A 27,773-nucleotide genomic window follows, 5' to 3' on the forward strand; every position below is an offset into this window, starting at 1 on the left:
CACTAGAATAGCAGGGGTTGCAGGCTGGGTTTGAGCTGGCAGAGCTGTGTGGGGGAGGTGCCCTGGGCTGGAGTAGCCGAGGGCTGCGGGAACTGAGGGGCATCAGCAAGTCTAGAGGCAGGGGGAGCTTGGCCAACTCGTGCCTGTGCTGTGGTTGTCTAGCCAGCACTATTAGCTCCCCAAGGTATCTCAAGTGCCCCTAGCTCCCTCCTAGCCCCAGCGCCTCTCCCTGGGGCCGCGTGTGCAGGGATCCTTCCTCTTGCCTCTGGGGACTCTGCTGTTCTGCTCATTTCACTGCAGTGGGGGCCTTTAGCAGAAATAAGAAGTGAAAGCGGAATGAGGGGATTCTGCTTCGCCTTTTCCCTGCAGGTCTGAGTGAAAACAGCAGCCGGCCGAGGTGTCACTTCCCTTTCCTGCGGGGAAGAGACCTGAGCTGTGGGGCCAGGCTCGGACACTCACACAGAATGGAATGGGAACCCCTTACATGGACGCAGAACAGTGGGGAAATCCATTCTGTTTGTAGGCCCTGCAGTTATTCCTGGGGGGAGGAGCAGTAACATGCTCCTTTGGCCTGAGCTCTTGATATAGGATTCCAAGTGTTCCACCACCAGCACTGACAGTGGGTGTGGGTGGGTGTTTACATGCGTACCTGGGAGGGGGGGCTGTCCCTGGGCTCTCTGTGCACTGCACCTGTAAAGGGAGAGGAATCTCCCTGCCCCAGGTTGTGGTTCCATGCAGATGCAGAAGGTTGCAGTGAATAGCCACTACCCCCCCCCCCCTTTCCCTGGGGGAGACTTTATATCGGGGGAAGGCAACCTATGGCACGCAAGCTGATTTTCAGTGGCACTCACACTGCCCGGGTCCTGGCCACCGGTCGGGGGGCTCTGCATTTTAATTTAATTTTAAATGAAGCTTCTTAAACATTTAAAAAACCTTATTTACTTTACATACAACAATAGTTTAATTATATGTTATAGACTTATAGAAAGAGACCTTCTAAAAACGTTAAAATGTATGACTGGCACACGAAACCTTAAATCAGAGTGAATGAATGACAAAGTTATCTGGCAGGCAGGCACTGGGTACAGTGTAATTGGGGTCCAGGGAGGCACAGCTGGACTAGCCCAGGGAACACTAGCAGGGAAGACCCAGACCCAGGGTCGGACTCAGGCTGCCAGCCCTCGCTGGGGTCTGCGCCCCTAGGTCCTCCCTGAGTCCCTACCAGGGTTACCGCTGCTGGCCGGATTAAAGCCGGTGACACGGCAGAGGTGCCCGGCTCCAGCTGGGCGGTGTGGTGGCCCGGTGCCAGGCTAACCGCCGGGCAGGGCGGCCCCTGGGTGCTATGCCCCAGGCTCTCTCGGGGGCTGGGCGCTGGGAGCGGCCGGGAGCGGGGGGGCCGCCACTCCGGAGGCCAGTCCCGAGCGGGGATAGACGCGTGCTCCGGGCGGGCGCCGGGGGCGGGGCCCGGGGCGGGGCGGCGATGAATGGAGCGAGCTCCCCAGCCCGGCCGGTGGCGCGATGATCGCGGTGTCCATCCCCGCGGTGGGGCCGGGGGCCGAGCCCGAGCCGAGCCCGGAGAAGACGCACACGGTGAGGTGTCCGGTCCGGACCTGGGGGGTCCCCGGGCTGTCGCTGGCTCCTTCCCCCGCTTCCCAGCCGCTGCTCCCGGTCCCCTTGGTCCGGGGCGCGTCGCCCTGGAGCACCCGGGCTGAGCCCGGCGCCCACGCGCGGCCCCGCGGCTGGGGGACCCGGCTCAGCCCGCCCGGGCGGGGACCGGGCCCGGGCCCGGGGTGGCGGAGCTGGCGCTGCGCGTCCAGGGGCGAGTCGCTGCGGCCCGTGGGCTCCCCCCGCAGGTGGGGAGTCCCGGGGCCCGGCGCAGCCCCGGTCCGCAGCCAGGTCACGTCGCGCCGGGACCTCACTGCCCGGTGCCGGGGCGAGCCTCTGGCCGCGGAAGGGGGATCCGAGGGGTGCCCCGCCGGGGGGCTGGTGCACTGGGGCCAGCAGCCAAGGAGCCCGAGGTGGGGCACGGAGACCCCAGAGCTTCTCCCTTTTAGTGCCCCGGCCCCATTAATGAGTAACAGAAATCCGAGGCCGGGGCTTGCTCCGCCCTGTGGCGCGACCAGCCCGCCCGCCGTGGCTGCCCCGGGGCTCACCTGGCTCCTGCCGCCGGGGGGGGGGCTTGTGGCAACTTCTCCTGGCGCAGGAAATTCTTTATAACCCGCTTCAGGTTGTGCCCTGGTGGCGGAGGGGGGCGGCGGCAATGCGGGTGCAATAGTGGCACCCCCCGGGAGACAAGCCCCACACTGGAGAGAACAGGGGGCTGGAGCAGGAGGAGCCAGGTCAGTAGTTAGCGGTTCCCACCCGACAGCTGCCCGGACCCATCCACAGGGAGAGTCTCAGCCAGTTAATAGTAGGCGAGTGACCAATGGCTTTTTCTCCCTCTCGGAGGCCCTAGAGATCACCCTCCCCCTGGGGGACTCCGTGAGTCAGGGTCTGTCCTGCCCCCCTTGCTGGCTCTCTCGGCAGTCCTCAGGACCGTGCTGTCCCAGCTCCTTCCGGGCTGAGGTCCCTCCAGCCCAGCGGGGTGAGAGTTGTGTGTGTTTGCTGCTCTCCCAGGGCCTGAGTCTGGGGTCTGCTGCTGGGACACTAACCCCCAGCACTGCAGCTGGCTGTGGGCTCAGGAGTTGTGGCTTGTGGGTTGATCCCCCCAGCTCAGCAGCATGTAAAAGCTACAGGGCTTGGGGCTGGCGTGTGGCATAAGCACAAGTCCCTGTCTGGTTATAAACATGCCAGCCCTCTGTAAGGCAGAGAAAGGGTTAAACCCTTCCAATAACTCCTCCACAGCTCATCCCTCTGCATGGGAGGGCAATGGAGCAGGGTGAAGCCAAGGCCCAGAGAAGGGCCCCCCCAGGCCCTTTTATGGCATCAGTCAGCAGTCCGCCATCATCCTCTCCCTGCTCCAACCACACTGATAAGGTGGGAGCCGGTAAAACTCCCTGGCTGATTGGCAGCAGCCTGGCCTGGGCTGGGGACTTGAGTTCACTTTCTCTCTGTTCCTTCCTCCCTCCTGCAGCCCTAAGCCCGAGGGGTTTGTGCTGGCCTATGGGCTCCCTGCCTTCCCCAGGAGAGCAGGCTGCTGAAGAAGCCCCATGTGGTGCCAGCCAACATACTCAACATTTTCCCAACCTGCTGATTCAACAGCTCTGACCCCACCCAGTGGCTGTCTGTCTGCACAGCTGTTAAACATTTCCCCCCTTCACTTCCTGCAGCTGGGGAAGGCAAGTGGATCAAACTTCACTACTGCCTGCACTGTCCGGGCCTGCTCTGCAGTCCCCTGTGTCCCATCAACATCAGGCTGAGAGCAGATGGATGCGGGATCCAGGAATGGTCTCACTAGTGCTGTGTGCAGAGGCAACACCACTCCCCACTCCTCCTGTTCCCCTGCTTATAAATCCATGGAGCACGCTGGCTGTCTTAGCTACAGTGTCTTTCCCTGCCTGCCCAAGCCCTGTTACGCTGGGTCAGGCTCCCTTCATGTCCCGCTTCTGCTGGAGAGACTCAGCCCTGACATGACTTGCAACAGGGTCTGCCTCGTTGCAGGTGTGCTTGGCCAGCAGCCCAGCCCTGGGTGTTGACCTGAGGGACTTCCCCTGTCTTGCTCCCAGCATGGGCACGAGCAGGTCACCATGCCGCTGGCATGCACTAAGCACGTCTTTTCATCTGGGCACCACCAGGAGGCTGGGGGGGGGTCTGTGAGCTGGTCCCAGCTAGTTGGTTGTGAGATCGTTTTGGTTCTGATTGGATGAGGAAGGACTGAGGAGCCCCTGGGGCTTGGCCTGTGTGTGGGGAGGGGGAGGAGGGGGAGAGAGCTGAGGGCCCCTTGTGAGAATTCTAGGAGATGTTGAACGCCCTCCTTTCTGGCTGCCCAGGCCTGGTTTGAAAGTCACTCGCAGGAGATGAGGCTGCTGTGAGCCATCTAGCCTGGGTGCTGGCTGGAATTTGACTTGTGTCGCTATGGGGCACTGAGTAATTCTGTACTGTCATGGCTGGGGAGGCCATGGCCAGATTCTGCCTGGCTCATTTAATTGTCCTCTGTGCCAGGCTCTGGTGAGGGGTTTCGGGGTCCTGTCCTGCTGTGTTGGGCAACTGTCCAGCCAGAGAGCCAATTCCAACCCCTTGAGCGAGGGGAGCGTGTGCGACCTGCTGCCTGCCGTGTTCGTGTGTCCAACACTAGGAGGAGTGAAACGAACGCACGAGGGGTGTGAGCATGGTGCAGGCAAACACTGCTGGGCTCACGAGAACAGCCTTGCTGCATTAGCTCGGCTCTACCCACCACAGTGTGTCAGACGGACGCGTGCACGCACAATGTGCAATTGTGCAGCCGTTGTCAGATTTCATGTGCTAAGCGGGGTTAAACATGGTCAGCCCTTGGATGGGAGACCTCCACGCTGCCATGGTATCAATGCTCACTTTGGTGCCCTGCGTAGGGCTATGGGGTGCTGCGCTGCTGGAGGGGCCATATTCCAATGTGAGGCAGCGCTGACAGCTGATCATTAATGATCGCTGGCACTCTTTGACAGGTGGGTACCAAGCCTGGTGGCCCGGCCCAATTCCTAGCTATGTCCTGCCCACGCCCAGCCTCCTTGCAGTGCCAGCTGGCTGCAATTCTTCATATGCTACCCTAGCATGACTCTGATGTAGCTGTGCACTGCTCAGGCAGAGCATGCTCCGCCCTACATGTGATGGTGGCAGTGTCTCCTCTATCTCTGCTGCGCAGGGTGCGGTAGGATGGGAGATGCGATGGATTTCTGAGCTCAGGGAGCTGAGCTGTGTTGGCCTGTCGGTTGCATGAGGCCTTTCAGCCAGTTTGCAGATGCTAAGGATGGCAGTGCTGTGCCCTGCAAGAGAGGAATTTCTCTAGCCGCACTGCTCCCCTCCCGGCTGGAGCCAGTGCCTGCTCTGAAAGAGCCTTTTGTGACTCTGTTTGCTTCAGCCTGACACTGGATTGTGCTTACACAGCTGCAGTGCATTCTGGGAGAGGGAACACGACTGCTTTCACTGCTAAGCAAACACTGCAGTTTCACAGCCCTGTGAGCAGCTGACCCATCCGAGGGCTACAGGGAAGCAATGTCCCTTCTCCAGTCTGGGCAGCTGGGGAGAGGGGGCTGAGGGTACTGGGAATGGGGTGCTCTTATTACATATTTCTGCACTAAGACTGGGGCCTGTCAGGCCTGTTTCACGTCTCTCCTGTGCCGTTGCAGGTGTTTACGGTGGAGGTGCTGTGCAATGGCCGGAAACATACCATTGAGAAGCGCTACAGCGAGTTCCATGCCCTGCATAAAAGGGTGAGGGCCGGCCGGGCAAGCAGCTGGAATGGGGAGCGGGGGAAACTGCATGTTACCGTTGCCGCCTGCTGTGCTGCACAGCAAACCCCAGGGACTGATCTTTCCACTGCCACAGGGCCCAGCTGCTGCCTTTGAGGAATTCATCCCTGCAAACATGCTGTCTGGCAGCATTTCCTCCACACGTGTGTTGCCAGATGTTAGTCTGTCTCCCTGTCTATGTTCTGCTCCTCCAGGGTATGCTCGCGGATTGGGCACATGCCAATTACAAGGGAAGTCGCGTCCCTGCGTGACAGGAACAGGGAGATGGGATAACATGGACCTCTATGTAGTTCTCTTCCCCGAGCTGCACTGTGCCTGGGGCCCACAGCCCTTCAGCCAGCACCAGATTAAGGCCTGGGCAGCATCAGCCTGAGCTGAGGTGTTATTTACTCACCTTCTGTTTTTATTTATTTATTTATTTTTAAAAAGGGCTTGAAAATATGACAGAGTGTAATTGACATGGCGACACCTGCCTGAGCCTGGGCCTGTCGCTGTGAGAAGGGGACCTGTGTTATCTCACAGGGGTATTCATGCAAAAACCCCTGGGGGCCTCACCAGCACCACCCTGATAGAGGATCCTGGCAGGAGGGGAGGAATACTGGGGCCCACCCAAGCAGCTGAACCAGCAACTGGGGTGTAATATTGGAGAGGTGCTGGTGCTGGGAGGAGAAGAGACCTTTGCAGCTCCCGAGGGGGCTTAATGCTGCTGTGTCAGAGGGGAGGGGTCCTCCTGCCATGGTGTGGCGGGGGCCGGGTTCCTGCCTGCATGGTGTGGTACATGGATCCCCAGAGCAGAACCTCTAGCCCAGGGCCCCACAGGACCCTGGTGTCCTGTAGCTACAAGCAGCAGGTGGGCTGTTACTTGGTCTGATGGTAACACCACGTTCTGCCCTAGATAAAGAAGATGTGCAAGGTCCCAGATTTCCCCCCCAAGCGAGTCCCCAACTGGATGTCAAAGGTGCAGGAGCAGCGGCGGCAGGGCCTGGAGGTTTACATTCAGGTAGGATGTTTCCCCACAGCCTGTGCCTGGGACTCCATCACTGGTGACTCCTGGGCTGGGTTTGAGCCCCCTGGAGTGGACTTGGGCTTGCTCCCTTAGAAAGGCCCAAGTGCTCTCTGCTGGGGTGTGTCCCCCCCCCCCCCCACCATGGGGCGAGGGGCTCTGGCGAGCTCTAACCTGCCCACTCTGTTTGCTGCAGGGTGTCCTGTACTACAACAAGGAGCTGCCTAAGGAACTGCTGGACTTCCTGAAGCTCAGGCACTTTCAGCAGGATGCCAAGGCCAGCAGCCTGGAGTGAGTATCCCGAGGCCTGGGGCGCCCACTGGTGGAAGCCAAAGTCTCCAAGCTCAAGTGATTCCTTGGTGCCCTCCCTGGGCATGGGAGGGGCTGGCAGGGTTAGTGTTCATGTTAGGCAGCATTGCCTAGTGGCTGGAGCCACTAGGTTCTAATCCCAGCTGTGCCAGTAACTTGCTAGATGACCCTGGAAAGGTCCCATCCCCTCTCTCGAATGCCATTTCCCCATCTGTGAAATGGGGCTAATTGCTCATGCTCCCTGGCAGGCAGGCTAAGGCTGCCTGACTAGGAGTGACAATGTGTTAGAATGGGGATTTCTTCCTTTGTTTGCTCAGCCCCTTAAGCTGTGGCCTCTCACCTGTGCAGCAGAGCAGTTCTGTGCTTCTCCAGCAGGGGGCTGTCCTAGCAGCCCTGCCCCCTTAGTGCACCAGCACAGGGCATCAGCTGCAGCTCTTAGCAGCTATTGAACTTGTGCTCCCCTACCCAGGACTGATTTAAATTGCCTGTGTGCAAACTCAGCCACAGATGAGATGCACCTGGTCCCTGATGTCTCCAAGGTTGTATGTCCCTCTGTCTAACAGAGGGGAGGGCAGCACCTGTCCCCCCTCCAGCCTCCAAGGGCCTGGGCCCTTCACTCCCTTGACTCTGTTTTCTTACAGTCTGAGGAGAGAAGTCGCCCTTCTGCCTCCTCCCAGGCCCTGTGCTCCTCCCAGTGCGACTGTTGGGACCTTGCTCCAGCTGCAGGGGGCTCATGGCGGGGCTCCCAGTTGCTGGCTGACCTCCTCAAGCTCTGGATGGGGGTCCTAGCTCGTGGGCTCGCTAGCTGGCCCACCTGCAGGGCAAGGGCACCCCCTGGTGGCTGGCTGCTTCTAGAACAATTCTCCCAGCAGTGGGGGCTCAGCTTCCTGCTGCTGCCAAGTCAAATGGCTTGCACAGTTATTGTCCCCCCACCCTCCACTAGTTCAGTTGGAAGAAACAGCCCCACCTTCCACCCGCTTTGTCTAGATCCCTGCGGGTAAGGAAATCCCCTGCTGGCTGGAAGAGCCAATCTGCTACCCCCCAATGGGGGAAGATGGGCTGCACTAAGGAGCCCCCTTATAGAGCAAAAGGGAACCTGCCCAGGAGCTACAGTGCAGGCATGTGAGAGCCCCACTGGGCACTAGTGAACCTGTGCCCCATGCCCACCCCCATCCAGATGGGCCAGGACCTGCCTTGTCAGGACCCAGGCACTGGAGAGACGGTGTGGGGGGAGCCTGTCAGGCTGCTCTCACTAGCCACTCATGTCACTGCCCCAGAACAGCCAGGTCCTCATTGGCCTCTCTCATTGCAGCCACGGCTTCCTGCTCTCCCACCGGCCGGTTATGATCTTCCACAGAGACCCATATGTGCTTCCCTCCTCTACAGGTAAGGCAGGGGCACCGGGGTCCTGGGGCAGGTGATGCAATGGAAATGTTGTGGGCTGGGCTGAGGGCACGGATTCCCCTGCTCCTGGGCAGGCTGCTCCCAACAGCCTCTTCTGGGTGTTTGCTGCTCCCAAAGGGAGGCTGGCATCCTGCAAGCTGGTTCCCTTTACTAAGGAGGGGTGTACTGTGAGGTGCTGCCCCCCTTCTCTTCTCACATTTGCAGCAAAACTGCCCCTTGGCAGCATACTTGGCAAGTGCATGAGGTTTAAACCCTACAATTGCTTCCCGCACAGGGGCCATTTGAGTGTTACTGGGAGCAGAGCAGGGCTCACCTGCTTCCCCAAAAGGCACATTTCACAAAACCAAGAGGAACAAAGGTCTCAATGGGGCCTGACCTCTTTTCCCTCTTGTGCAGTCCAGCCACTGCAGCCTGGCATCTTGCCCATGCAAGCGTGCCGGGCAGGAATGGTCTTCAGGAGAAAAAAGATTTTTTCTAACCACCCCCTGCTCCATCTTTCCCTAGAAAGCTTGGAAGAGGGCAAAGGCCCTGGTGAGAAGATGTAAAAACTGCCCACAGCTGCACTGTCCTGAACAATGGCCTGGGGTGGTTGGGGTTTTAAGGGGAAGTTTTTGCCAAATTTTGCAGTGGGGTCTATTCTGCTGTCCTAATTCCCCCTCCCATTGTTTCAGAAGCATACAGTACTCTAGTTCCTGCCCTGCAGTGCTGTAGGCTGCTGTTAGACATGCTCTACTTGTGTGTGAATAGGGATGGGGCCAATGTCTGTCATGGAGGTAACATGCAGCCTAGAACCTGGCTCAGCTTGTAAAGGGCTTCTTGGAACCCTTTAGACAAGCTGGGCCAGTGGGGAGCATGGGTGATGGCTGGAATAGGTTAGCTGCAGTTCCACTAGTCCATCTCCCCCTGCCGAGGGGATCTGATGCCCTGCAGCAGCCCTGTCTTGTCAGCAATGCTGGAAACAGGAACTGTTGGCAGTGCCTGGGCTACCACCTGGTTCTAAATCTTAATGTAAGAGAGGGTGGGGAGCTGAATCTGGTATCTGGTCCACCTTTAACTCCTGCAGGCTGGAGCGCTGCAGTGGGACTGGAACCCCGCAGGAATAGGATTAAAAAATCCCCTGCAGGGCTCTGCTCCCAGAGTTTGGTCTAGTTCCAGTCTTCCTGCTGCTGCCAAGAAACAGCTGTGCTTTTAACCCCTTTCCTCTCCTGTTTTGCAGAGCTGCTGCCAGACATAGTTCTGAGTGGTGTGTTGCGAGGCTTCTACAGACCAGCAAGCTCCTGCTGGGGGAAGGCAGCCCCTAAGTGCTTGGCAGAGCCCCAAGTGCTTAGCCAGCAGGGCTCATGAGGGTATCCACCACACAGCCATTGCTCAGGCTTCACCAGCACCACTACTGGAGTGGGAGCACTGCTCGGTTGTCCTATCTAGGGATTGCTCCTGTATCTCAGTGGCGGTGCCTTCCTTTCCCCTGGGACTTGTTCCTGCCTTCCCACGCATGGGGTGGACAAAAGGGGGAGATGCTGCTGAGCCTGGGGGCTGGTGCCTAACACACATGGAGATTGGGCTGGAAGCTCCTGAGGGACTGTTCTCAGTGAGCACTTGTAACGAATGGGGCAGCTGTCAGGCCAGACCCTAACTGCTCCAGCAGTGCTGTCTCTGGCCCTAGCAAGTGGAAGTGCTGCCACCTGCACTATGGCTGGGGTGGCCAGGCTCCTTGCCAGTGCTTATGGCTACCCATAGCTGTAGCTGTGGCAGCAGCTCCTGCCCCTGCCAGGCTCGATAGAGCCTATGGGGGTGGGGGGAGAGAAGGAGATGGTGTCCCAGACCCATGCAGAGCCCCAGGATTGGCCTCCTGCAGGTGAAAGGGAGCTGTACAGATGTATATAGGCAATAAATCACTCAGGTCTGGTTTGAAGATGGCTGCTGCACTGTGTTTATCTGGGACTAGAACCTAGGGCCCATAAACTGTGTGTGACACATGCCCTGTTTGGCCTCTCAGCCAAGGGGTGAAAGAAGACAAAAGCCTAATTGCAACTACAGGATGTTCTCATGGACAAGGTACTGGGCAGAGCCCCACCACTGGGTGCGTTGCCTGTACCACACCGTAACCAAGTGGGGGGGATGATGTACTCACTAGGGGAGAATGAGTGGGTCCCAGGGACTGTGCTAACAGTAGCAGGAAGTGCAGCCCCTGCCAGAGGCACCACCCTGCAATAGAGGGGGAGGTGCAGACACCACCCCGGCCTTCCCTGATGTCCAAAGCAGGTCAGGTGCCTCCAAGCTCCCTGTTCAAATGCCTTAGCCACAGTAGTGGGGCATAAAAGAAGCAAAAGGCTGGTTGCTGCCCTGCTCAGGAAGAAGCTATTTATGCAGGGGCTGTGAGCTGTGCCTTCTCAGAAGCTGGGGGACATTCAGGCCCTAGAGGAAGCCCACTCCAGACAGTGCTATAAAAAACACACTGATCACATTTATTAGTGCATGTGCTTCTTACAAAAGTGATGGACCCACACCCTCTCTGCCGGCCACACAGAATGTGTTGGGTCCCAGAGAATGGGAGGAGAGGCCGGGCAGGAGGTTGGTGGCAGGGTACAGCTGCTGCTCACCCAGAGGGTAGCTAGATCCGAGGGGCCCTGTGGAGCATCACAGCCCCCAGCCCTTCACAGGCCAGCGCTGACTGCACAGCCCTGCCCTGGTGCTGGGGCAGGATGGTTTACTCTTTGGCAATGGCAAATGGTTTCTCCACCTCGATGGTGCCACAGTCAGCAATGGTGACATCCTTCAGGGGCTTGTCCCGACTGTCCGTCTTGGTGTTCTCCACCTTCCTCACCACATCCTAGGGGACACCCACAGTGAGGACGGGATGTGCCTATGCACAGGGTCCCCTGACAGCCAAAGCTGAGGGGTGTTTCCACCCTTTCCCCTTCTCCAGCTGGCAAGCTCCAAGTCTAACTCCCAGCTGTTCCCTTGTCTCACACTCAGGCCTGCTCCAGAAAACATATATAAGGAGCCTCCTCTCCCAGGAGCCAGGACAATACTAGACTCACCCCCTTCAGCCTTTGTTTCCAGGGACACAGCAGCTATGGGCTCTGTCTGGCCCTCTAGCAAAGTCTAACATGCAGCCCAGGCCCCATTCCCTCTGGGGCACACAAAGCCAGCTATGGGTCAGCCATGCCAGGGAGGGTGCTTCCCCCACCCCACATCCCCCCAGGTATCTCCCCTCCACAGGGATGGGGCTTCCTCCTTACCATCCCTTCCAGGATTTTGCCAAACACAACATGTTTGCCATCCAGCCAGGGAGTCTTGACTGTGGTGATGAAGAACTGGGAGCCGTTGGTGTCCTTGCCAGCATTGGCCATGCTAACCCAGCCAGGTCCATAGTGCTTCAGCTTGAAGTTCTCATCAGGGAAACGGTCACCATAGATACTCTTGCCTGGCAACGAAAGAAGAGGAGCAGCTTACAGTCATGGGTTCTATGCAGGTCAGCTCCCACTTCTGGCACCAAAGGAGCATATCCAGAGAGGCAGGAACCTCCATCAGGGAGAAGAGACCCCACATCTACCCACATCATGCAGGGCTCAGTTCCTCGGTGAGGCTGCTGGGAAATCCTCCATCTACAGGAACCAACACACCCTCTGGGAGGGAGGGGAAGTGCCACAGCGATAGTCAGGGAGCCCCGTGCTGGCAGGCGAGGGGTGCACTGAGCTGTGGCTGAGAGCAGTGCTGTGGCAGACAGGAGGATGGGTCCCATTCCATAGACAGCTCCCAGGGCAGGAGCCAGGGGACACCCACCCTCTGCAAGGCACAACACAGATCCGCAGTAATGAGCTAGTCTCTGCTTGAACAGCAGTGGCTCAGCTTTAGGAATGAACAAGAGGGAAGGGTCCCAGGCAGAAGCCCTCCTAGTTCCTGTGTAAGGATTGTTGGCCAGGGCTCCCCCAGGGAGACTGAACTGTTAAGGGCATATAGTGCCCATCCTTTTCCACATGCCCGCCTGGTTGCTAGTGCAAGGGTCAGGGTAGGGAGCTAAGATACATTGCACCAAGGGGCAGCCGCTAGAGCTAGCAAGCGGGAGCAGGAGTGACTAAGCGACCCTTGGTGGAGCTTCTTGTCTGTTCGCTTGCTGTGTGCCTGATTGATTGATTGATTGATTGATTGAAGTTCATAGTGTGGTCCGTTTGTCTGGGGGGGCTGAGTGCTGAGCCTAGCCACCTGCTAGGCCAGGCTGGGAGCTTCTTAACAAGGTTCTCACCTGCCAGCCTTTCATTCCTAATCCCATGAGTAGTCCTGCCCCTTTGTCAAGGGACCATAAAGGAGAACAGGGGGTTAAAAAGCCAGCTCCTAAGCAACCAGAGGAGCTAGCGAACAGCAGAGTTTTGCAAGGGACTTCAGAAGAGTGTGAGAACCAGATCCCCTCATGTTCTGCCAATCAAACCTCCCTCTCCTCCCCCCCCAAAAAAGCTGCAAGAGTAAAAACAATGCAGGCAGAAGTCCATCAGCAGAGTGGGGGCTACCCAGTTTATTGCACTGAATGATATGTGCATTTAGTGCAAGCAGCTCCCGGCCCTTAGAGACAGAGTATGGGCACTTGAGCCCAGAGTGGCTGAACTGGAGTAGCTAAGGGAGACAGAGGTACACAGAGGACACTTTCTGGGACCCAGGAGAGCAGCCCCATCGCCCAGTCTGTGCTGCTGAGGAGAATGAAAGTCCTGGGGAAGGAGAACATCAAAGTGGAGCAGAGGGAAACGATCCCATGGTTGGGACCCTCCTTCCAAATAATGTCATGGTGTTCTCTCGCACTGAGGATGCCCCTCCAGGGGAGGGGACCCAGTTATTAGGAAGAGACAGTAATAGTAATGGGGGATTCGATCATTAGAAACACAAACAGATGGATTTGTGATAACCGGGAGAACCGCATGGTGAAGTGCCTGCTGGGTGCAAAGGTTGTAGATCTCTCAAGACATCTAGCTAGATTAATATGCAGCGCTCGGGAGGAACCGTTGTACCTCCATGGTAGCACCCTCTGAAATGCTTCCAGTTCCATATGCAGGGCCAGTTAGCCAGGTATAATTGCAGTGTGTCAATGCATGAATGAGACAATGGTGGAGGGATGAGGGTTTTAAGTTTTATTAGGAACTGGGGAACCTTTTGGGAAAGGAGGCGGCTACACAGGAAGGATAGGCTCCACCTAGTCCAAAATGGAACCAGACTGTTGGCCAGTAAAATTAAAAGGGTTGTAGATGAGTTTTTTAAGTTAAGGACTGGGGGAAAGCCAACGGGCATAGAGCAGCACATGGTTCGGGCAAAGATTTCTCTTAGGGGAGGATCTATTAACGGGGATTCTCTATAGCCTAATAAAAAGGAGAGGATAGAAGTTGAGAGAATACAGGTAGGAGCTGAAGAGAAAGTCAAAGGAAAAGGTGTCCCATTCAGTTACATCACATGAAGGCAGACAACTAAATATTGACGGTTTTTATAAGTGCTTGTATACAAATGCTAGAAGTCTAAATACTAAGATGGGTGAACTTGAGTGCCTAGCATTAAATGAGGCTATTGATAGTTACAGGCATCACAGAAAGTTGGTGGAATGAGGATAATCAATGGGACACAGTAATACCAGGGTACAAAATATATAGGAATGACCAAGTAGGTTGTGGTGGGGGAGTGGCACTATATGTAAAAGAAAACAGTCAAATATAGTAATCTTAAATGAATGAAATAGCACCATAGAATCTCTGTGGATAGAAATTTCATGCTTGAAGAACAACAACAATATAGCAGAGGGATATACTATTGACCACCTGACCAGGATGGTGATGGAGAATGCGAAAAGCTCAGGGAGATTAGAAAAGCTACAACAAAAGAAAACTCAATAATAACGGGAGATTTCAACTATCCCCATATTAACTAGGTACACATCCCCTCAGGACAGGATGCAGAGATAAAATTTCTAGACACCATTAATGAATGTTTCTTGGAGCAGCTAGTCCTGGAAGCCACAAGGGGAGAGGCAATTCTTGATTTAGTCTTAAGTGGCACACAGGATCTGGTCCAAGAGGTGAATATAGCTGGACCGCTTGGTAATAGCAACCATAATGTAATTAAATTTAACATCCTTGCAGGGGGGAAAATATGAAAGAAGCCTACCATAGTAGCATTTAACTTCAAAAAGGGAAAATACATAAATACGAGGAAGCTAGTTAAACAGAAATTAAAAGGAACAGTCACAAGAGTGAAATGCCAACAAGCTGCACGGAACTTTTAAAATCATAATAAAGGCTCAAATTAAATGTATGCCCCAACTAAAAAACCCCAAAATAGTAAGAGGACCAAAAAACACCACTATGAGCAGAGTAAAAGAGGTGGTTGAGACAAAAAGGCATCCTTTAAAAATTGGAAGTCAAATCTGACTCAGGAAAACAGGAAGGAGCATAAACTCTGAAGACAAGTATAATTAGGCAGGCCAAAAAATAATTTGAAGAGCAACTAGCAAAAGACAAAAACAGCAAAAAAAATTTAAGTACATCAGAAGCTGGTAGCCTGGCAAACAATCAGTGGGGCCACTGAATGATCGAAATGCTAAAGAAGCACTCGTGGAAGACAAGACCATTTTAGAGAAGCTAAATTAATTCTTTGCATTGGCCTTCCCTGCAGAGGATGAGAGGGAGATTCCCAAACCTGAGCCACTCTTTCCAGGTGACAAATCTGAGGGATTGTCCCAGAATGAGGTGTCAACAGAGGTGGCGGCTTTGGAACAAACTGATAAATTAAACAGTTCTGAAGGAACTCAAAATATAAAACTGCAGAACTACTAACTGTGGTATGTAATGTATCGCTTAAATCAGCTTCTGTACCAGATGACTGGAGGATAAATAATGTGACACCAATTTTTAAAAAAGGCTCCATAGGCGAGGCCGGTAAGCCTAACTTCAGTACCAGGCAAATTGGCTGAAACTACAGTAAAGAACAGAATTATCAGACACATAGATGAACACAATTTGTTGGGGAAAAGTCAACATGGTTTTTGAAAAGGGAAATCATGCCTCACCAATCTATTAGAATTCTTTGAGGCGGTCAAACAAACATGTGGACAAGGGTGATCCAGTGGACATAGTGTACTCAGACTTTCAAAAAGCCTTTGACAAGGTTCCTCACCAAAGGCTTCTAAGCAAAGTAAGCTGTCATGGGATAAGAGGGAAGGTCCTCTCATGGATCAGTAACTGGCTAAAAGACATGAAACAAAGGATAGGAATACATGGTCAGGTTTCACAACCGAGAGAGGTAAACAGCAGGGTCCCACAGAGATTTGTACTGGGACCAGTGCTGTTCAACATATTCATAAATGATCTGGAAAAAGGGGTTAAACAGTGAGGTGGCAAAATTTGCAGACAATACAAAATTACTCAACTGACTGCAAAGAGTTACAAAGGGATCTCACATAACTGGGTAACAAAACGGCAGATGAAATTCAGTGTTGATAAATGCAACGTAACGCATATTGGAAAACATAATCCTGACTAGACATACAAAATGACGGTGTCTAAATTAGCTGTTACCACTCAAGAAAGATCTTGGAGTCATTGTGGACACTTCTCTGAAAACATCTGCTCAATGTGCAGTGACAGTATTTAAAAAAAAAAATGTTAGGAACCATTAGGAAAGGGATAGATAATAAGATTGTAAATATCACACTGCCACTATATAAATCGATGGTAAACCCACACCTTGAATACGGCATGTAGTTCTGGTCACCCCGTCTCAGAAAAGATATATTAGCAATGGAGGTGCAGAGAAGGGCAACAAAAATGATCAGGGGGATGGAACAGCTTCCATACGAGGAGAGAGAAAGACTGGGATTGTTCAGTTTGGAAAAGAGATGACTAAGGGGGGATATTATAGAGGTCAATAAAATCATGATTGGTGTGGAGAAAGTGAATAAGGAAGTGTTATTTACCCCTTCACATAACACAAGAACCAGGGTCACACAGATGAAATGAATAGGCAGCAGGTTTAAAACAAACAAAAGGAAGGTATTTCTTAACATAACGCAGAGTCACCCTGTGGAACTCGATGCTAGGGGATGTTGTGAAAGGCCAAAAGTATAACTGGGTTCAAAAAGAACTAGGTAAGTTTATGCAGGATAAGTCCATCAATGGCTCTTAGCCAAGATCAAGAATACAACTCCATGCTTGGGTTTCCCTAAGCCTCAGACTGCCAGATGCTGGGATTGGATGACTCGGGATGGATCCGTCAATAATTACTTAGTTCTGCGAGTGCCCATTCTAAGCTGGAGTTCTGATTACACCAGCTGATGGGAGACGCTTCAGCTCAGGCCTGGCTGCTCACTGGGACACCCTTCTTCACAGAATAGCCAGGAGCCCCCTACCAAGGGTGATGCCTGGTAGGGCGGTGTCTGAGCAAGAGCCTGAGTACTGGGGAATGGCAGGACTCAGGAGAACCCCTCCATAGGCGTTGACTTCCTCTCTGCCCGGTGGGTGCTGCCCCACCCCCATTCCATCCCTTCCCCAAAGTCCCCACCCCACCCTGCTGTTTCCCATCCCAGCCCTGCTCCCATTCCACCCCCTTCCCCCAAGTCACCGCCCCTACCCTGCCTCTTCTCCGCCTCCTCCCCCCCCCCAAAAAAGACTGTTAGGCGGTGGGGTGGGAAGCGCTGGGAGGGAGGGAGAGGAGCAGGGATGCTGTGCAATCGGGGGGGGGGGGAAAGGAGGCGAGGAGGGGGCAGCTTGGCTGCCGGTGGGTGCAGAGCACCCACTAATTTTTCCCGTGGGTGCTCCAGCCCCAGAGCACCCATGGAGTCGGCACCTATGCCTCTAACTCCAAAGTGGCTCTGCAGAGCACTGGGCAAGTGCAGCAGATTCACAGCCTGAGGGAGTCTATGAGTAAGGCTCATGGCCTGGAGCACAGGATAGTAGCAGGGTGGCACAAGCCAGCGTTACCTCCGGTGCCATCTCCGCGGGTGAAATCTCCTCCCTGGATCATGAAGTCCTTGATCACACGGTGGAACTTGCTGCCCTTGAACCCAAACCCTTTCTGGAACAGAGGAGAGTGAACATGAGGCCAGGGGAGGAGCAAGTGCCTGGGCAATAGCTAAGGGATTGCTCCGCCCCCCCATCACTGCTTCATTGCCTGCCCATCTCCGCAAAGAGGCACTCCCCCCAGACAGGGCAGGTTGAGCTGGTGGGGGAAGCCAGATCTGGCTGCAGTCTCAGGCTGCAGTCTAGATTGTTCATTTATGTCTCTGGCCCTCATGGTTGGGAAGAAACCCTTTCAAATGTGACTGATCAGGCATGCAGTGCTGCAGTAACCTGCAGCCAGGGTTGAGGGGGAGTCCAGGAACAGCTCAATGGGAGCAGGCTGAGCAGTGATTACCAGGAGAGTAGCAAATTCAGTGCTAAGGTAGGCAATTGGGCAAGGACAGGAGCTGGTTGGGTGAAGGGGGAGGGATGGGAACCTGGGGCAATTTCACATCTTCTCCAACACATCCCAACTCAGGGTCCCAAGAGCTTTAGCCCCCAGCAAGCCCAGAGGGTAGTGGGACTTGTCTCCAGTCCCAGTGCAAGGCAGAGCTGAGAAGAGTTTAGTACTGATAGGGGCTGTGATTTTTAAATGGGTCAAAAGGAGTTAGACACCCAACTCCCACTGAAAGGCCCCAACCCAGTGCTCACCACGGTGAGGGATCGGAGCCAAGGACTCTGCTGGAGAACACTTCCTGGCCCTCAGCAGCAGGGGGTGAACAAGAATCAGGGCTCCAAGTGCTGGGAGCCAGTGAGGGATCTGATCTCTCCGCAGTGGGCAGCTGTGCACCAACCCCTCCACCTTACCCATGGAAGAAGGGGTGTAGCAAACAGCCTTCTGCATTGCACTCAGAAATCTCAGTCTTGGGCCCCAGGCTTCAGCCTTTTGATAGCCAGTTACATAAAAAAGGGGACATGCCGCACTGCCATTCCCTTGGGGTTTGGTTCACAGGCAGCGCAGCAGCAGGAGACTGGGAAGTATCTTGGTGACTCCCCCAGGCTAGACCATGCTCCCCCACTCACTCCTCCTCCCCCTAGGCAGAACTAGAAGGGGGTGGGTATCAAAAGTAGGGTTGAAGTGCCAGGATGCTGAGCACTGCTGCTAGACCTTTTACAGGTCTTTGTGGCTTGAGGCAATACCCCCCTCATGTGTATTGAGGATAAACCTAAGCATAATTCTCAGGATCAGCCTGCAAAGGATAACTACCCTCTGATCCAGTGTCTAGGCAGTTGGCACACCCCATCAAGGAGAAATGGAAGATCTGCTCAACCAGTGACCTATCCAGCCTGTAATTAATATGGAAGCTACCAACAAACACACCTCCTGTGCTGCTGGAACGAGCTCCCTACTGCTCCCCAGCCCAACACCTGACTTTCTCCCTGCTTCTGGAGGCGGTGGGTGTGAGTACACACACCAGGGCCAACACCAACTCATGCACACTGCAACTCCGGGTGAGCTAGAAAACTGGAGTGAGGGGCATTGCCCAGGGGTCCATTCACCTCTCCTGTGGCCAAGGCAACGAAGTTCTCCACAGTCTTTGGGACGGTCTTCCCAAAAAGGCCAAACACGACCCGGCCAACATCTTCGTCCCCGATCCGCAGATCAAAATACACCTGTGGTACAAGGGAGGCAGCGTTAGCCAGGGATTCCTGTTTCTCCTGCCATGGTGTGGCACTTGGAATACCAAATGGAGCCAGTCGGATGACACCTCCCCACCGTGCCAGGCCCAGGCACTGAGCCTATCTGACTGGCTGGGTTACAGCAGCTCTTGTACCTGGGATCCAGCTGCAAGTCAGCCCATGAGCTGTAAATCATCCCCACTCTAAGAAGCAGCATGAGGGGCAGAGAATAAAGCTCAATATCGGGAGGGGTTACAAAGCTCAGAGCTCTTTAGTGTTCATTTGGCTGCACCGTACAGACCTCTTTAAAAAAAGCAGGATATTAGCCCTTTCCACAGCAACCCAATCCATGTGGAGCACAAGTAACCCCATCAGACCACGCTATCTGCCCTTTAGGGCAGGGCCTCTCTCTTTTACTCTAGGGCTATATTCGGAGCTACACACCTTTCTATTACTGAGACTCATGCACCAGCTGGCTCCTAAGCCAAGCTTGGCAGGGGTTCCTGCCTAGGGAATCTTGGCTATCAGGTACCTTCCCCCACCTGGCATTGAATCAGCGAGATGGCAGCAGGCTGAATGGGCTCAGAGAGAACTGCCACCAGAATTTTCGCCATCAGAGCCTTCGCTTTTGGGGTTCCCACTCCTAGAACAGCGCTGGCCTCAGCTCACAGGCTGGCCTGCCCCTTCCCTGCAGCCCCATACCCATCCACGGGTGAGTGCGCTAGATCCCAGACTCCAGCGGTTTAAAGGAACCCTGTCATCTCACCCCCTGCCCTCCGACAGACCTCCCCGCTGATGTCATCTGTGCCTGGTGCGTGTCACTCCGCCCGGGTTGGGACAGGGCTGGCCAGGGCTCTGGACGGACGATCCCCTCGGCCGGGATTAACCGAGACACTGACAAAGGCCAGCAGTACTGCCATCTTCAGCTCCCCCACCCTTGGCGCCCACCGCCCCTGCTAGCTGCCCAGAGGAGCCGTGACCGCACGATCCCGGCTGGAAGGGACGGACCCCTCAGCTCAGGGGCACCCGTCTGAGCCTTCCCCAGGGAGCCAGAGGCCCGCGCCCCTTCCCTGCTCCGACCCACCCCCGCACGGCCAGACCAGGCCTCGGGACCCACGAACCCCCGGGGGCCGGCAGTGCGGCCACGGCTCCGGGGCTGCTGGGTCAGGCAGCGGGCATCGCGTCCCGCTCTAGGGGAGCCGTGTCCAGCCTGCCTCGGCTGGGGTGCGGAGCTCGGGGCCAGGAGGGGTAGGGTCCCGGGGGAGGGGGTCGGAGATCCGGGCGAGGAGGAAGATCTGGGCGGGGTAGGGCGGCCCCGGTGCCCTGGCGGGGGAAGATCAGGGTGGGGTAGGAGGCCCAGGGGTGAGGGAGGCCCGGGGGGATGAGGAGATCCGGGGGGACGAGGGACGATCCGGACAGGGTAAGGGGGGCGGGGGGGATGAGGAGGTCCGGGCTGGGAAGGGGAGGCCGGGGGGGGGAAGACGGGACGATCCGGGCAGGGTAAGGGGGGCGAAGTGGGGGAGGCCCGGCGGGGGGGGGGGGGGGGGGGGAGAAGAGAGATACGGGCAGGGTAAGGAGGCGGGAGGGATGAGGAGGAGGTCCGGGCGGGGTAGGGGAGGCCCGGCGGGGAGGGATACGGGCAGGCTAAGGGGGGCGGATGAGGAGATCCGGCCGGGGTAGGGGAGGCCCGGCGGGTGGGGGGGGGAGGGATACGGGCAGGGTAAGGGGGGGCGGATGAGGAGATCCAGGCGGGGTAGGGGAGGCGATCGGGGCAGGGTAAGGGGGGTGGAGGAAATGAGGAGGTCCGGGCGTGGTAGGGGAGACCGGGGGGGGAAGGGGGGAGGCGCGATCCGGGCAGGCTAAGGGGAGCGAGGTGGGGAGGGGTCCGGGCAGGCTAAGGGGGGCGGATGAGGAGGTCCGGGCGGGGTAGGGGAGGCCCGGCGGGGGGGGGTGTGCGATCCAGTCAGGGTAAGGGGGGCGAGGTGGGGGAAGCCCGGCGGGGGGGAGGGATACGGACAGGCTAAGGAGGGTGGAGGGGATGAGGAGATCCGGGCGGGGTAGGGGAGGCCTGGCGGGGGGGGGGTGCGATCCAGTCAGGGTAAGGGGGGCGAGGTGGGGGAGGCCCGGCGGGGGGGAGGGATACGGACAGGCTAAGGAGGGTGGAGGGGATGAGGAGATCCGGGCGGGGTAGGGGAGGCCTGGCGGGGGTAGGGGGCGATCCGGGCAGGCTAAGGGGGGCGGATGAGGAGGTCTGGGCTGGGAAGGGGAGGCCCGGCGGGGGGGGGGTGAGGAGATCCGGGCAGGGTGGGGGGCGGCCCACCTTGGCGGTGACTTTGGGCCCCTTCTTGCGCTCCTCGGCCCGCGAGACGCCCGGCAGCAGCAGCACCAGCAGCGACCCGCCCAACAGCGCCGCGGCCACCAGCAACTTCATCCTTCTGCGCTCGCAGCCCGGCCACAGCGCCCGCCGCGCCGCCAGCATCCGGGACCCGCGAGCACCGCACCGCCAGCCCCGCCCACCCCCAGCCCTGCACCGCCCGGCCCGAGGCGGATACGCCTCCGCTTCCCCGCCCTGGCAGTGGTACGGCCCGAATCGCTCCCCCACCTACAGGCGCCGGACGGAAGGAACCAATCGATCCCGAAGGGGAGGCGACGCTCCCACCGCCCCACAGCGAGCCAGGATAGCGCGTTCCATCCCGGACAGAGGGGGGGTCAGGAGCCGGCCCCAGACCCTGCCACGTTTCCAGTTTCTCATTGGGCCACATCTTAGCCAACGGGAAGCGGGCACGGAAGGACGGGGCGCAGCGGCGCGCGCCGATTGGGCCAAGTGTCATCCACGAGGGATATCTCCCAGGGTGCACGGCGCGCTCCGCGTGGGGACTACATCTCCCGGGTTAAGGCTGCGGGATGCCTCCGGTCGCAGCAAAACCCGGCAGGTGACCAATGACAGTGTCCTGCGTGTGACCAGCACGGTCCCTTTTCTAATCCCAGGCCCGGCCGGCCTGACTTCCCTTGGCAGAAGTGGGGTATTTGTCCCATTTGTTCTTGCCAGCTGGGTCAGGGGACCGGCCGGGGCAAACGCCCGCTTTTGTCAATGGGGGGGGGGGGGGGGTGGAGGAACGAGGGGGGGGGGCGGGAGGAAGTGACAGTGCCAGACCCACGCAGGGGAGGAGGCAGGGCTCGGGGAAGGCAGGACCCAGGCAAGCAGCCTGGGGTAGAGAGGACGACTTGGGCTAGCCTCACATGGTGTCCTGTTTTCCCTGTGGGAAATATGGTCACCCTACAAACCAGATCCTGACCTACAGTGAGCAGGGGGCTCTCAGCCATCTGCCGGGACTCCTCGGCTCTCTGCAAGGAGACAGATGAGTGATGCAGCTTGGTACTAGCCCCGTGGGGACTCTTAGCAGGAATATTCCCTCCCCGCCCCCCACTAAAACAGCCAAGTTCTTACAATAAAAAGCAAATAGGGGCCCTTCTGAGGTGCTCAGGGCCCTAAACATAAGAATGGCTTTACTGGGTCAGACCAAAGGTTCATCTAGCCCAGTATCCTGTCTTCCGACAGTGGCCAATGACAGGGCCCCCAGAGCGAATGAACAGAACAAGTAATCATCAAATGATCTGTCCCCCATTGGCAATTCCCAGCTTCTGGTACACAGGCTAGGGCCACCAACTCTGCCCATCCTGGCCTATCCTCCATGGAATTACCTAGTTCTTTTTTGAACCCTGTTAATTAGTTTGTTTGCTTATGCCTAGCATTGGCTCTGGCCTTGAGTGTCCAGGGCTGAGTTACTCCAGCACACAAGGGGAAGCAGGGGACAGTAACCCATTGCGGGAACTACAGCTTAGCGGCATGTATTCACTCACTTGTGGTAGGGATGCATTCAGGACCCAGCTACAGCTAATTAGAGCAGAGACAATGAGAAGCCCGGTGGCACCTTAAAGACTAACCGATTTATTTGGGCATAAGCTTTCATGGGTAAAAAAAACCCACTTCTTCAGACGCATGAAGTGAAAATTACAGATGCAGGCATAAATATACTGACACATGAAGAGAAGGGAGTTACCTTACAAGTGAAATACTAGTGTTGACAAGGCCAATTCAAGCAGGGTGGATGTGATCCACTCCCAATAACTGATGAGGTGTCAATACCAAGAGAGGGAAAATTGCTTTTGTAGTGAGCTAACCACTCCCAGTCCCCATTCAAGCCCAAATTAATGGTGTTAATTGTTAAATGAATTGTAGCTCTGCAATTTCTCTCTGAAGTCTGTTTTTGAAGTTTTTTTTGAACGATGGCTACTTTTAAATCTGTTATTGGATGTCCAGAGAGATTGACTCCTCATTGTTTTTGTGGATACAGACTAACACAGCTACCCCTCTGATACTTAGAGCAGAGAATCAGTCCTGGAGCCCAGCACTCTAAACCCAGCCTTTCCCCTACTTGGGTGCACTACCACGCTCCAGGGGGAACACTGCCAGAGCTGCATAGGTGGGTGGAATCCCAGCTCAGCAGATACTTACCCATATTCATAAAGGCCTCATCTAAAGTAGGATTTAAGGTGTGATGTGTTAGCAGAAAAGACCTAAGCATTTCTGGAATCAAGCATCACATACTGTTTAGGCAATGGCTCCAGGCTCTCTATCACCTATAGTAAAACACCAGTACTGCAGGCAGTAAGCATGCCTGGGCCTTCAGCTTTTCCTTTGTTTGGGGGCCTTCAGCTGTAAGTACAACTGGAATGCAGGATGACATCACTGGAAGTAGCCTTACATGTATCTAGAGGAGAAACCCCAAAGCAACATGTTTAGTTTCCCCTGACAACATAGAATCCAAAAATGTTAATATAAAAGCAGGAAAGCACTTGTATAGAGAGGTCCCTATGGCCCAGTTAGAAGGGGCTCAGAATAACTTGTGCCTTTGCAATGGAATGACCTCTAAACTACCTCAGCAGCAGGAAGCCCAAGATCTGCCCCCATCTTGAGGCACCAACAACAGTTGAACCACTAGGGCAGCTGAGCAGCATGCTCAGATCCTGTCATCAGTCCACCTATCCCAAGTGTCCTGTGAGAGTGTGATGGTCTTTAGGGGCCCTACGTAACTCATGAAGGAGGCAAAAGTGATCAGGGAAAAGGAGAGTTTGCTATTCAGATAGCTTTGAACACTATGATGGGCTGCTAATGGTAATAGGGTGGTCTGCCTAGCTACTAGATTTTTTTTGCCTGGACTAAAAAGTTTTCATGCTATTTTGCAAAGCTGTGTATTACATTTACATTTTTCAGATGAACACCTCCTCTGGAGAGGAGTGAGACTGGTAGGTATTTGGTCCAACGGTATTTGTCTGTTCGGGGTAAGCATACTCCCTTGTTGCTACGGCTCAACAGTGCATACAAGCTATGCACTACAGGAGCAGCTGCCTCCATTTGCCTGACATTTCAAATGGGCAGGTTGGCCCATATAAGATCCTGAATGCATAAATCAAACTTTATAAAAGACTAAAGAGTGGGAACAGAGAGTAAAGGTAAGACATTTTATTTTACATACAAAAAGGGTGCAAACGGGAGCCCCTGCCCCCCAAAAGGGGAAGGGGAGTAATTAAAGATCACATTTGTTGTGTTTCTCATGATGCCCCAGTAATGGGCAAATCAGAAAGAGAAACCAACAGTAAGCAGGACCCATTTTCTTGATGGAAAGGAGCTCCCCCTGGAGGGGTCTTCCCCATGGTATAAGCCCTTATCCTGGTTGAACCATTTCAAAACACATTTTAAATTGACATTCATGTTAAAAAATACTACAAGTTCCATGTTCACAGCTGAGCTTTGAGACCAGTGCCTGAAATATGAATAAAACATTGCATTACATATTTAAAACAAAAGATAAAAAAAACTCAAGGCATTTTAAACAAGAATCCGACATCCACACAATATTTAAAAAATGATTTCCACAGCTGATTTTCATGTATTTTACAGTAAAAAAAGTTGCAATTAACATCCCCTCAAAAGTACAAAGGGCTAAATTAAAGAAATAGACAAAATAAATTATAGCTTGTAAAGTTTCCAGTGGGAATTAATCACTTGACAGTATTTTTTATTTGGGGGTTTGTGGTTTATAATGTATTTGGTATAATCTACATGTTCCCAGAGGATATTCTTCTCTCTGTCTGATAATTACAAATAAGACTATCAGTACCAGCTTGCTGTTCTAATTGGGAAGAGAGAACTTGTCACTTGTTTTCTTCCAAGAACACTTAGAAAAATCAAGGTTCTCAGAGTTGCTTGCACTGTGCAGCTAGAGCTATACAGATGGGGAACGAGCATCTACTGTGAAGATCATTTTCCTGAGACGCTCCCAAAAGGATTAGACATGTCTTTTAAAGCCTTTTCCTGCCTGTATTCCTTCAGGCTTGGCTTGCACCTGGGATTTGGGCAGGGCAAAGACAACACAGAGAACTGTCCCCATTCTGGTGGTTTCTCCCTACTCTGGGGCATCAGAACCTGGCCCTTGCTTCAATTGGTATTAATTCAGTGAGGCCCCAAGGCTCTGATCTCTTGCCCTGGAAATACTTGTGATGTACTAAAGAGCATGTTGGGACTGCCCCAGGAAGGTGGGGAGAGGAGTGAGAAAAGAAAAAAATCTTGGTCAGAGAGTCTGAAGTTTCTTTAAAATATGAAGTTTGATCAATCAAACTAGAAACCCACAGAGAAGTGTTCACTATTATTTCAGATTCTGAAGCCCAGCTTTACACACTCTTTACACAAATACTGGAGTGGGGTTCCTTTTGGATGTGGGGAATACATTTTTCATGTTCTCTATTCAAATAGATCTGAATCAGTATCTATCACCTATTATTGTACAACTATTAAGCCTGAGAAACCAATTCTGCTGCAGTCAGTTACCTGGAAATGTAACTGAAAACACCCAACACTTTAAAACCACATAGTCACTCAAGTACAGTAAGAGTCCTAGGGCACGGTACCGCCAAACACTGTGCAAATTGCAAGCACCCTGCAGAGGGGAATGCTCACCTAGAAGTTGGTAACAAACTTCACTTACAAACCAACCCTTCTTGACAAAGAGATGGAGCTGGCAGCTGTCACCCGCATTCAAGGCCTGCAAGCAGGTCAGAAAGACTTTCCCTGAAACCTCAGTGGTATTGTATAAAAGCAAAGTTTCCCCATTTATAGTGCCTTAGCACTCTCTCACACTCACACATGCTGGTTTGCAGGGGAGCACAGGATGGCAGCTATGGCTGTATGGACACTGTTATTGGACATTCAGCTCCCCCTGGGTGTTTAAACAGCACTCCCTCCAAAACACAATCTGAAATAACAAGCACTACCAAGGGAGGGCTCAGCTCAGTCTCCAGCTTGCTCTCTATTTACAGATGCCATGCAACAAGCTCAGGGACCCAGGCATGTTACTCATGTCAGAATCCTGAGTCAAAATGGACTACTATGAAGTTACTGCTTGCTAATTGGTTACTGGAAACAATCAAACCACAAAAGAGGAGATGGCCTCATATAGATGTTTTAAAGGGCCAGGAGAAGGACATTTTGAAGTTTCTTTTCCTTCTCAAAGAGCATGAGTGTTCCTGGGAGCAGTGGTTCTGGAAACTAGCAGATACAGTTCATGCTAAAAGAGTGATTACTTTGAAAGCTGTGATCAAGTAGGAGTGAGGTTTCCAGCTAAACAGCCCCTGGCATTAAGCAGTTACTAACACTGAGAATCATCACGGACAGAATGCTATATGTGCTTTTTCTGTCTAAGTATATTGAAAGCTACTTTTAGAAGATGCTTCTTTTGGCTAATAAGGAGCAGCTGCTTTAATGCATTTTTTCCAACTGTACTGAGAATAAATAAGCAATTGCTATTTGCATGCTGGAAACCTCTTGATCATGGCAGTTCAGCAGATTAGTTGATTCATTTCAACTACCCAAGCATTGCTTACTAGATATCTGGTTCACAAGCACCTGTCCCCCACTTTACACACAACACAGCAGCTAAATTATGGACAAACAATGAGGAAGACACTGCTCAACATGAGTGCAAGTCATTCCCACCCGCCCTCGTGAGCTGGGGTTTCACAATGTTGCACACAACATGCTGATGTTATGTTCTGCTTAGATTCTGATGTGGACTGAGCATAACTCCAGAGTTCAGCTAAAGCGAGAGCTGCTGCTGAATTTTCAGTTGATGTAGTGGCACAGCCTTTCTGTAGTGTACTGGCCAGGAGGCAGGAGTAGGTCATGCCCTTGCCATTTGGGGAAGACACATTTGATGTTTTGCCACACTGTAGTTGATATACAAAAGGACTACTGATTATGCTGCATGTGGTTAGCACATTTCTGATTAGTTCACATCCATTTGTGTCCAAACAATAGACCCCAAAGTCACCAGTGATGGTGCCTGCTTTCTTTTATCAGGGAAGTGGGACAGGGGAAGTGTGCAGAGAAGAGGGTTCGTTCCAGCATTCCTTAACCAAGCTATATAAGGCTGGACTGTTCATGGCTTTAAAGAAAGAAAAAGCATTTCAAAAGCTCCCACACTGTACATGGTTCCCTCAAAGAGGGTTTCAGAGCTTCTTTAATACAGGATGGAAGGGTTACCAAGAGAGCCCAGATTGAAGCAAAGAAAAGATCCATAAGTAAGTTTTCTCAGGAAGGGGTAATAATTACAGCTATACATGGCATTCAATACAGCAGTGCAATATTTTATTGAAAACCTCACTTGAGACCTCAGGAGACTGCAATGGAACATTGGTGGGTCCCTGCTGCAGGGGAGACACGTCTGGAAATCCAGCTGCAGTATTAGGCCATGCGAAGGAAGCATAGGACAGCCAGATGATGCTCCCGCTCAGCAGCTCCACTGGCCAGTTGTGATCCGAGATTCTCTCCTCTCATTTTCTTGGAAGAATGCAGGTATATACCAACTAATACATTAGCTTCCAGTGGGGAGGAGAGGCAGGGAATTAATGTAGGTGGGTTTAATGCTCTAATCCCTACTGTAAGATGGGCCCGCTCGATCTGGTTTT

At 54.0% G+C, this 27,773-nt stretch overlaps 3 protein-coding genes across 4 annotated transcripts in view; 1 reads left to right on the forward strand and 2 right to left on the reverse strand.

The window, feature by feature from the left end:
- The first annotated feature begins 1,518 nt into the window (after window positions 1-1,518).
- On the forward strand, window positions 1,519-9,444 carry SNX22 (sorting nexin 22). The gene is made up of 6 exons (XM_065412678.1): window positions 1,519-1,590; window positions 5,262-5,345; window positions 6,280-6,384; window positions 6,584-6,678; window positions 8,009-8,082; window positions 9,317-9,444. The coding sequence occupies exons 1-6, from the start codon at window positions 1,519-1,521 to the stop codon at window positions 9,442-9,444; spliced, it is 558 nt and encodes a 185-aa protein (XP_065268750.1).
- A 1,098-nt stretch (window positions 9,445-10,542) lies between these two features.
- Window positions 10,543-21,228, reverse strand: PPIB (peptidylprolyl isomerase B). Its single transcript, XM_065412657.1, has 5 exons — window positions 21,070-21,228; window positions 18,630-18,743; window positions 17,052-17,145; window positions 11,343-11,527; window positions 10,543-10,930 (listed from the first exon to the last, which is right to left on the reverse strand). The coding sequence occupies exons 1-5, from the start codon at window positions 21,226-21,228 to the stop codon at window positions 10,808-10,810; spliced, it is 675 nt and encodes a 224-aa protein (XP_065268729.1). The 3' UTR covers window positions 10,543-10,807.
- Window positions 21,229-24,268: 3,040 nt separating this feature from the next.
- Window positions 24,269-27,773, reverse strand: part of CSNK1G1 (casein kinase 1 gamma 1) — a 229,218-nt gene continuing 225,713 nt past the window's right edge. For both annotated transcript variants that reach the window (XM_065412650.1, XM_065412649.1), the window contains one exon: window positions 24,269-24,574. In XM_065412650.1, the coding sequence (XP_065268722.1) occupies window positions 24,388-24,574 (187 nt within the window). In that variant the 3' untranslated portion in view covers window positions 24,269-24,387. The remainder of the gene's footprint in view (window positions 24,575-27,773) is intronic.

Source organism: Emys orbicularis, chromosome 10 (genome assembly GCF_028017835.1).
Source record: "Emys orbicularis isolate rEmyOrb1 chromosome 10, rEmyOrb1.hap1, whole genome shotgun sequence".
In the NCBI taxonomy this organism is placed as follows: Eukaryota; Metazoa; Chordata; order Testudines; family Emydidae; genus Emys; species Emys orbicularis.

Excerpts from the sequence above, each read along its gene's own strand:
- SNX22 (XM_065412678.1), top strand. The coding sequence starts at position 1,519 with ATGATCGCGGTGTCCATCCCCGCGGTGGGGCCGGGGGCCGAGCCCGAG. Across the intron at positions 1,591-5,261 it reads GCCCGGAGAAGACGCACACG|GTGTTTACGGTGGAGGTGCT; the intron begins GTGAGGTGTCCG and ends GTGCCGTTGCAG. Across the intron at positions 5,346-6,279 it reads TCCATGCCCTGCATAAAAGG|ATAAAGAAGATGTGCAAGGT; the intron begins GTGAGGGCCGGC and ends GTTCTGCCCTAG.
- PPIB (XM_065412657.1), bottom strand. The coding sequence starts at position 21,228 with ATGCTGGCGGCGCGGCGGGCGCTGTGGCCGGGCTGCGAGCGCAGAAGG. Across the intron at positions 17,146-18,629 it reads TTGCCTTGGCCACAGGAGAG|AAAGGGTTTGGGTTCAAGGG; the intron begins GTGAATGGACCC and ends CCTCTGTTCCAG. Across the intron at positions 10,931-11,342 it reads GCAAAATCCTGGAAGGGATG|GATGTGGTGAGGAAGGTGGA; the intron begins GTAAGGAGGAAG and ends GGTGTCCCCTAG.